At 40.8% G+C, this 10,268-nt stretch overlaps 1 protein-coding gene across 1 annotated transcript; it reads right to left on the minus strand.

Annotated features, from left to right (window-relative positions):
• Window positions 1–247: 247 nt before the first annotated feature.
• Window positions 248–3,084, minus strand: LOC116460141 (uncharacterized). Its single transcript, XM_032141069.1, has 3 exons — window positions 3,041–3,084; window positions 2,171–2,392; window positions 248–1,444 (listed from the first exon to the last, which is right to left on the minus strand). Exons 2-3 carry the CDS (start codon window positions 2,235–2,237, stop codon window positions 981–983), a joined length of 531 nt encoding a protein of 176 aa, XP_031996960.1. The 5' UTR covers window positions 2,238–2,392; window positions 3,041–3,084; the 3' UTR covers window positions 248–980.
• Between the last annotated feature and the right edge of the window lie 7,184 nt (window positions 3,085–10,268).

Consider the following 10,268-nt stretch of genomic DNA (forward strand, 5'->3'; position numbering starts at 1 on the left):
TGTATATCTAAACCATTGATAATGGACCTTGAAATATATTTGAGTTGGAAAAGGCATGTGGTCCTGAAGAGTTGTGGGCAAATTGAAACTTTGTAAATGGAATTAAATTCCAAATGCATGGTGGGGGTTTGGTATTCTAAAGTGAAAAATGTGGTGAATTATTTTATGAATAACCATTTTAATAACATATTGATTTTTCTATGACGGGTTTTACATATCAGCAATTTATTTCGTTTTTATGAACCCATTCTATTTTTAAAATAATTCTGTGTGTGTGAAATTATAGCATGATATCATACATCTATTTTTTGGTCTCCAATCCTTAGTGGATTTCCTTTGCATAAATTTTAAGTTTACATGAACCTGAAAAGATTCCAGGGACTCTGGGTAAAGCCATGGGTGCATGGTTGTTGGAAATGGGTACAATGGATATAAGTAGCAAGGCAGACAAACATCCCAGGAGAAGAAATTTTGGCCAGGTCATGTTCCTTTGTCCAGTAAAAAAAAGCAGGGAGACAGAAAATAGATAATTTACTGTACTCAGGGATAGGGATTGATAAAATAGCTCCAGCAGAAGGACAAGTCAGCAGGAAAATCAAGAATTCTAATAGAATATTGCTGATATGACTGTTCATGATCTCCAGGGGTATGAAGGGCAAGCCAGGCTAAAAAGTGGACCAGAACACTGGTGGTTGAGGGACTGGAGGCCCCAGTGAGAGGAGGGAATAGGCACACAGCAGTGACAGATTCAATGGAAGTTTTTCCATATTGATGATATGCAAGCCCTGTTTATTTTCATTTCCCTCATGCTTTTCTGGGGAGGCTGAGGCTCTTCCATGTGATAGTCTCCTCTGTCAGTCAGGATTCTAAATATTCTTGATATTTTAAAGAAGAGATTTAATATCAGGAGATGACAAAGGCAAGAAGCCTAAAAAGTGGGAGAGTAAGGTATCCTTGAGATTATCAAGAGCAGGAAGCTGCTACCACTGCCTAAAGCTTAAGGGACAAAAGGAGCCAGGCCACCAGGGAGAAGCTGGAACCACAGAAGCTCTTGGAGCAAGAGCTGAGTCCATAGAAGAGATGGCCGCTGCCAGAGACAATACTTGAAGCTGAGAGAAGTGGGGAGAAATACCCAGCTTCTCCCTTTCTGCTCTCTTTTCAGGGCCATCCAATGGCTGAAGTGACCCAGAAACCAGAGGGCAAAGGAACAAGGAAAAAGTAATTCTCTGTGATACAGAACAGGGTAGAGTGGGGACAGGGAATAAATCTAAGAGCAAAACGGGACAAGACCAGCACATGGCCTCAACTTCTCTGCTCTCCATAGCAATGTCTTCCTCCTCTTCTGTTTCCAAGAGTCTCTGATTCCTGCCACCTATTGCCCCAGGCTCCCTTGATAGCTGGTTTCCAGGTGGGGGCACAGCCAATGGGTGGCAGCAGCAGGAGACTGGGAGATAAAAGGAAAGGTTGGGTTATTTTTCCCCACTCCATCCCTGCTTTGGAGCCACCTCTCTGGAAGGCTCCCTCCACCATTATAGATCCTGCTGGTGGTCTGTCTTACGTGGCTCCAGGTCTCACCGGCTCTCACTAGGTCTCTCTCTAGGAGTGGTTTCCTTCTATTGCTGGTCTCTGGGTGTCTCAACATCCCTTGCTAATTCCCTTAATCCTGCCCACAGCTATGTCAGCAGTATCTTTGTTAAAGTCCCTTCATTTGAACAATTTGGCTTGAGTTCTGTTTTCTGCCAGGACCCTGGCTAGTGCCCTGACCTACTGTGTTCTTTTCCAAGCTCCTTGCAAGTGTCATATTTTCCCCACTGTTGCCCAGATCAACAGTGTGGTATAGTAGAAAGAGTACTGGCCTTACTGGCAGACAGACATGGTTTTATTTCTGATTCAGTCACTTACAGAGTTACTGGCTGGGAAAGTTATTTAACCTCCCGAGCTTAGTTTTCTTGCTGGTAAAGTGGAAAGGGGATAATGATGAATTTCAGTTGGATATATTAGAAATCTGTGCCTGACCCATGTATTCCAGGCCTCATCTGCCAGTTGTCTTTTTTTTTACATACCGATATTTATGGCATAAATCCCCTTCCTACTCGACTGAAAGAAATGAACCCCCTTCAAAGTATTTCCAGTTATTTCTAGAATTTTCCGAAGAAGTTCCCTTGCTCACCAGTCTTTCCTTCGCAGTTGCCATGGTCTTCTGCCCTGTTATTTTGCTTCTGCCCCAGCTCCCACATGTCCAGCTTCTGCTTGCAGGGCCACTTGCTGAGGCTTTGCCAAGGCTGAAACTTTTCCAGGGTCACTGTCCATCATGAGAACATAGCCCATGCCAAGGGTGTTGCCTCTTAGTGTTCCCAAAGAGTCTGGTCCTTGGGAAGCCTCCATTTGGCCTCTATGGTGCAGAGAGAAGAATATCCTTCCCTGGCTTAGCCCCAAATATGCTGGGCTTGTGCCTAGAGCCTCTGAGAGTCTCTTTGACTATTTCCTCAGCTAATTTCACATGTAAACAAAACAACTCACAGAAGTTCTGCAACCTGCTTCCACCGTCTCTCTAGAAGGAGGTCAGAAAGGGAACAGATGCTTTGCCCTCTGCTTTACCCTTTTCCCCTCTCTCCTCTACAGCTCTCCCAACCCCCAAACCCATCTTCCTCTTCTATTTGCTAAACTAAACATTTTATACTTATCAACCACTGTGGGATAGAAGTGGGAGGGTCAAGGAGGGAGGTGAGGTCTAGATGACTTCTGTATATGAGCCAGAGTCCAACCCATTTATATATGAATGACTCCTAGTGCAATATCTGACGCAAAGTGGGTTCTCAATGGTTGATGAATACTGTTATCACGTAAATAGGAAACCACATTTCCTACCATTTAGATGGTATAAGTTCTTCAAAGTTCAATTTATATGTCATTTCTTCCCAGAAACCTGGCCCTAATCCCAGTAGGATGAGGCTACTCTTTGCCTCTGTATTTGCTTCTTAGGGCTATGGTTATAATATACCAAGAATTGGCTTAAAACAACAAAAATTTATTCTCTCACAGTTCTGGAGGCTGGAAGTTTGAAATCAAGACATTGGTAGAGCCATCCTCTCTCTGAAGGCTGTAGGGAAAGTTCTTCCTTGCCCCTTCCCAGCTTCTGGTGGCTCTTGGCAATCCTTGGTGTTCCCTGGCTTAGAGCTGTTTCACTCCAATCTCTGCCTCCGTTGTTGCACAGTCGTCTTCTCCCTGTGTGTCTTTGTTTCCACATGGCATTCTCTTCTCTTATAAGGCCATCAGTCATAGTGGATTAAGGCCCACTCTAGTAACCTCATTTAACTTGATTATATCTGCCAAGACCCTATTTCCAAATAAAGTCACATTCTGGGGTCCTGAGAGTTGGGATTTCAAAATATCTTCTTGGGGGGTGCAATTCCACCCACAACGCCCTGCAATAAGATTCTGAAATTGAATAGCAGCAATCTTATTTCTCTTTTGACATCTATCACATCTAGCTTATTTTATAGTAATCTATCTTTTATCTCCCCCTACCACACTGAACAGCCCAATGACAGAATCTATTTCTGATTCACTTTTGTGTCCCTGACAATACCTACATGTCCCATAATAGGTTTGATAGGTACTAAGTGACCGGGCTGAGGCTTGCACCCTCCCCTCCTGACTCATGACCAATCCTTCAGACTAGAGCGTGCTGCCACCAGCCTGGTACATGCGTTTGTGAGTTCCTTGGATTTCAACTCCTTGGTTGATTTATTTTTTGAAAACACTATATATCAGGAAGATGGGTTTGGCTAGCTGAAATAGCTGGTTATAGCTTGCCTTGGGTGGTTAAATATTTATGTCTTCTGAGAGAGAACAATGGGCTTTATTCTACCAGGGAAATAATCTTGTTTGTCCCCATTTATTGGCTCTTTTTTCCTCTTTTACATTTTCAGCATCCTAATGATGTCCTTAGTGATAGTTGCTATGGAAGTATTTTAGTGTTTTCTGCAGTGTTGGGTGGTGCAGTACCTGGAGCCTTCTTTAGTGTGTATTTATAATGACACCAAGCCATGAATTTCATTTTTGTGGTAGCTTTCTTGCTTAATAACTGGTTGTCATCAGGGGAGTGATGTGCATTTATTTTGGCCTCCTGCTTTATCACACTGATTTTTCTTCTCCTTTTCATTGTTCCTGGAGTGCTCATCATCACTTTAAATACTCAACCCATTATTTCACAGAATATAATGACAGAGCCAGCCCCATCATTTTATCATTGAATACACTGGTAAACAGTTGCAACCCCTCTAATACCAATGTGATAAGGGGTGATTTAAACTTGTAAAAGTCAAACACTTTTTTTTTTTTTTTTTTTTTTGCGATGGAGTCTCACTCTGTTGCCAGGCTGGAGTGCAGTGGTGCAATCTTGGCTCACGGCCACCTCCGCCTCCTGGGTTCAAGCGATTCTCCTGCCTCAGCCTCACCGAGTAGCTGGGACTACAGGTGCGCCCCACCAAGCCCGGTTAATTTCTATATTTTTTAGTAGATATGCGGTTTCACCACGTTGGCCAAGATGGTTCCAATCTCTTGACCTTGTGATCCACCCACTGGCCTCCCAAAGTGCTGGGATTAAAGGCGTCAAAAACTTTTAAGGATGTACAGTTTGGAGACTGAGACTTAGTAATGGGTGGAGGAGAGAAAACTGGGATATCTAGAGAATTGGATTGTGGTGTCTTCCGTAAAATAGTAATAGTAGTACGTGTTCTACCTACTTGACGGGATTGTTATGAGGGTCATGTGATTAATGTATGTGAAAGCAATTTGTAAGCTGTACAGTGCTATGAAATGTTTATATATGTTACCATTAATAACAACTAGATTGTTAATAGTCCTGATTGCGTTTGACCTGGATGTCCATGGAGAAGCAGCTTAGTATCTGGTGAAGACATAACTTGACCTTTTTACTGAACCATGTGGGCAAATGATCAGGCCATTATGCAGCATTTTCAAGGCCATCAGTTTGTGTTAGCCTCTTTCATTCGACTCTTATCTTTTATTTGGGGAGGAGAAAGGACAGTATGACTTTAATTATTAAGCTGAAGAAGTGGAGAAATCTTGATTTCTTGAATAGCTTTTTCAAGTCAGCTCTTTAATATAAAGCCTCTCTGGTGCATCTGTTGCTAGCTTGCCATGTTGGTATGTGCCATCTTAATTCTGTTCCTCCAAAGGTTTGGGTTATTTTTCCATACACTTTGGTTTATGGTAGATGCTCAACCACTTACTAGAACACACGTAGGCATGTAGAATTTGACAATTCTAGGAAAAAGTTGTGAATGCATTTAGTGATTTGATTTATGTGTTTTAGTTTAAGTAATCTATCAATTTATCCTAGAGATAGCCCAGAAATTGATGTCATTGCAATTGAACAGAATTTTTTTATAAAGCATTCCGTGCCTGACAACTCTAGACATATTTATTATGCAGCTTCTCTTAAAGGATTTTCAATTTGCTCATTTGGAGCAAATTTTTTGTGTTAAATGCAGTTGGTTCCTAGACACTGACTCATTTTCCAAATCTGAGTACACTTTTTCCTCAATTGACTTTCCCCTGCCAGTATGTCATCCAACTATTCTTTAATGTACTGTCAAGATACGGTCACCTCATCATTAACAGGAAATGGGCTTCTTGCCCACTCTTATGAAAGTAGAATAAAATCAGACAATTTGATTTTTAAACTATAAGAAAAGGAGAATGAAAAAACAGCAAAACTTAACTAATTTCCAAGCTCAGGGCTATTTATAAAGAGCCTGAACAAACAAGACAACCAGAAACAAAAGGAAAACTGCGATTTGCTTGGCTTTGTGTAGAATACAGAAGAATTTCCATTTTACTCTAAATATAAAGTAGCTGCAATGTGAGTCAACATAATAAAACGAAGAAACCAAGTCTTTATGGAAGATGACAGCAGTTCCATGTGGGCGGCTTCATGTGTTTAAGCATCTCAACGTGAAAACTTGGCCATTTGCTCGAGATTGTTTCTCTGTATTTAGATTTTTGGTGCAAATACCATCTCTGTCTCTAGGAAACAAACCCAGACGGCCTACAGAGTCCAGAATGAAGAATTCATTTTACTGAAATGTTAATGTCAACTCTAAAAATATCAGAGTTTTCAGTTTTGCCTAATCAAATAATCAGCTCGACAATTTTTTTGCAACCACAGTTGCTTATAGGGCTGACCAAAGTGACAATTTGTTTAAGACCAAGTTCGAGGTTAGTTAAACATATAACACATAGCGTAGATTTCACTTGACCATGTGGATAATTCAGCCAAATATGTTCTTCATGAATTGCTGTGGAAAAGAGTAATTTGCCGCATTTGAATTATCTGATTACCTGTCCTGATCTTCTACTTCACTTTGAGTGTATATGTAGACTTTATTAGAATAACATTTTGTAGCGTAAAAATAGTCTATGTTGCCACAGCTTCTCTCTACCTGCTAGTTCAAAGCTTTCTCTTTAATTTTTGATCAGTGCCAATTTGGAACCGATCTCTTTTAGCTCAATTTCCTCATTTGTGGAGTGGGTATCTTAACATCCAAAATAATATAAAGTTAAAAATAAATGATTAGTGGAATGATGAAAAACACTTCACAAAGAATCCAGCATATAGTGAATGCTCAATGAATTTTAACTATTTTGACTTTTACTGTTAAAGATGTGACCTTGGAAGTCATTAAACCTTTTGTAGCTTAGTTCTTTAGGTATGAAAGACAAATGCCTTGATATAAGTCTAAGAATGTTCTTAAAATGCATACAGTGCCTCCACATGCAAAGTGAAGCACAGAATTTAAGTAATTACCTTCATTAATTAATCAATGCATTGCTTTACCTAATAGGTTGATACATGTTTTAGAGCAAAGCTTGATGCACAAAGGTCCACTTTGCTTGGATATTACTTTTATTGTCATTTTGCCATTTTTTTGGTATTCATTATCTACTATGATGGGACAAGAATTTGGGTGCAAGTAGTTTACTTGGGACGTGATCCCAGGAGGCATGATCAGGGAGTGGGCAAGTAAGACTGGCAAAAGACGAACACCATTAAAGGATACATTGAGAAGCAGGTTACTGTCATGGGCAAGTGAGCTCAATCCCAGGGGCATCTCTTTGAGAGACTGCAGAAAACCTTTGAGCAACCTCATCCATTTAGTCCAGCACTACACTAATATTATCACTTTCTACGAGCAATGCCGCATGAAAAAATTGGGGGAGCATTGCTATAAAGAATGGTCAAGAGTGCTGAAGAGAAGCCAGGAAAATAAAAAGCAGAATAAATAAGAATGGTTGACATGCATGGTGGCTCACACCTGTAATCCCAGCACTTTGGGAGGCAGAGGTGGGAGGATCACTTGAGGCCAGGAGTTAAAGACCAGCCTGGGCAACATTGTGAGACCCCGTCTCTACAAAAAAATTTTAAAATTAGCTACGCATGGTGGCACATGCTGGTCTCGAACACCTGGCCTCAAGTGACCCTCCCGCCTTGGCCTCCCAAAGTGCTGGGATTACAAGGGTGAGCCACGGTCCTGGCCTGGTTATATTTAACTATGTTGCAGAGAAGATCACGGATTTATTCAAAATGAAATCATTGTTGCTGGGTTCTTGTAAAAGTAAGGTTGCTGAGCTATGGGTGTTGAGCATATGGGAACAGAAACATAATCCTTTTAATCTACTCAGCACTTTGTGGGCTTTAAAGGAATAATGGCTGTTGTTTCTGGCTTTGCAGTTCAAGTGAGATGGATTTAGAAGAGCTCCAGGCACATTCCTAAAGTATTGGGTGGTTGGAAGGTTCTATGAGTTACGTAGTTGTTACTTCAGTCTCCAGCGGAAGGGAGGGGACATGTCTTCCTAGTCACATTCCTCCTTGGTCTCAAAAAACCACATTTTGTTCCCTTCAAGTCAGGAATGTAGCCAGAATGCCCACTAGGTGGTGCTCCAATTACTTTACTGTATAACATTTTGTGACCTCCTGTAGGATGTGAGAATATTAAATGTTAGAGCTAAAAGGCAGAAAATATTCTGTAACTTGAGCCTCAGGATGTAAAGACTTCATATATTGAGAAGACTAATATGGCTTTTAAAATATCACATGACATCAAAATGTCTATGCATAAAAGGTGAAAAAAAATGCTATCTCAGAGCCAAGGTTAACATTCTTGGTAGAAAAATAGATTACAATCAATATTTTTTTAATTGAGCTTTAAAAAGAATTCCGATGCACTAGGTTCTGAGGCATTACAAGGATATATATACAAGGATATATATATATATATATATATATATATATAGCAATTTCCCCCCACATCTATTTATTATTTATTTATTTATTTATTTATTTATTTATTTATTTATTTTGAGACAGAGTCTTCCTCTGTTGCCCAGGCTGGAGTGCAGTGGCATGATCTCGAGTCACTGCAACGTCTGCCTCCCAGATTCAAGTGATTCCCCTGCCTCAGCCTCCTGAGTAGCTGGGACTACAGGCATGTGCTTCAACACCCGGCTAATTTTTTTTTTTTTTTTTTTTGTATTTTTAGTAGAGACGGGGTTTCACCATGTTAGCCAGGATGGTCTCTATCTCCTGATCTTGTGATCCACCTGCCTTGGCCTCCCAAAGTGCTGGGATTACAGGCGTGAGCCACTGCGCCCGGCCCCTCCTCCCACATTTATACATGTGATGTCTTTCAATATCATCTCAGAATGGATAAGATGTAGATCAAAAATTCTGTCAAAAATAGTGCAAAAAAATGCAAGCAGACGAAATACCAATTTTCAAGGTAAGCAAGCAAGACTAGAGTTAAAAGTAGCCTATGTGGCTGGGTGCGGTGGCTCAGGCCTGTAATCCCAGCACCTTGGGAGGCCAAGGTGGGCGAATCAAATGAAGCCAGGAGTGAAACCCTGTCTCTACAGAAAATACAAAACAAATTAGCGAGGCGTGGTGGAGCACACCTGTAATCCCAGCTACTCAGGAGGCTGAGGCATGAGAATCACTTGAACCCAGGAGGCAGAGGTTGCAGTGAGCCGAGATTGCGCCATTGCACTCCAGCCTGGGCAACAGAGTGAGACTCTGTTTCAAAAAAACAAACAAAAAAAAGTAGATTATGTTATTACTGGACAGTTACTACTGAATGAATCCAAATATTTGCTTTCTTCAGCCTCACACTTGGACTGCCAGGCTGCTAGAGAAACATAACAGGACAATTTCGTGTCATCTTTAAGTCAAGACTTTAAACAGAATTTCTGGAAAGAAGCAACTTAAATGCATTTCTCTCCACTTTCATTGCCAGCCCAACACAGCTGCCGTCTCCTGAGCCATTGAGTTCTTGGGCCTACAGTGGCTGGAGAGTGCTGGCTCTGTTGGAGTCCTCATGAAAAAGTAGAATTGGACTTTCTCCCAGTGGGCCAACTAGAACCCCTTCACTCCCACCAAATGGGTAACAAAAACATCCACAGCAATGGTGTTCATAGTAGCAAAAATGCAAAACTATCTATACATCAGTTAGTAGCAAAATGAATTAATCAGCTGTCATATTTTATATAGTGAAATATTGTATAGCAGTGACGAGGAAGGAACTGGAGCTCCATGTTTCCACATGGATAAATCTCCAAAATATAGAACTGAACAAAGAAAGAAAATAAGCAAGTAGCAGTAGCATGCTAGAATATTATATAAGTAATAAAAAGTTAAAAACTGGGCCAGGCACAGTGACTCACACCTGTAATCCCAGCACTCTGGGAGGCCAAGGTGGGTGGATCAGCTGAGGTCGGGAGTTCAAGACCAGCCTGGCCAATGTGGTGAAACCCAGTCTCTACTAAAAACACAAAAATTAGCTGGGTGTGGTGGCTCACGTCTGTAATCCCAGCTACTTGGGAGGCTGAGGCACGAGAATTGTGTGAACCCAGGATGCAGAGGGTTGCAGTGAGTTGAGATCATGCCACTGTACTCCAGCCTGGGCAACAGAGTGAGACTGTCTCAAATAAAATAAAATAAAATAAACCAAAAACAAAAGTTAAAAATTATAAAACAATACCATATACATATATATACATGCATACATATGTATACATGTATGTAGATACATGTATACATATGTATATATGTATGTAAATACATGCATGTAAATACATGTATACATACGTATATATGTATGTAAATACATGCATACGTATGTATGCATGTACATACATGCATACGTATGTATGCATGTACATACATACGTATGTATGCATGTACATAC

This window comes from Hylobates moloch, unplaced genomic scaffold (genome assembly GCF_009828535.3).
Source record: "Hylobates moloch isolate HMO894 unplaced genomic scaffold, HMol_V3 SCAFFOLD_20, whole genome shotgun sequence".
NCBI lineage: Eukaryota > Metazoa > Chordata > Mammalia > Primates > Hylobatidae > Hylobates > Hylobates moloch.

Coding starts and splice junctions, on each gene's coding strand:
- LOC116460141 (XM_032141069.1), bottom strand. CDS start 2,237: ATGTGGGAGCTGGGGCAGAAGCAAAATAACAGGGCAGAAGACCATGGC. Junction 1,445..2,170: donor CAACTGCGAAGGAAAGACTG/GTGAGCAAGGGA, acceptor TTTATCTCCCAG/TCTCCTGCTGCTGCCACCCA.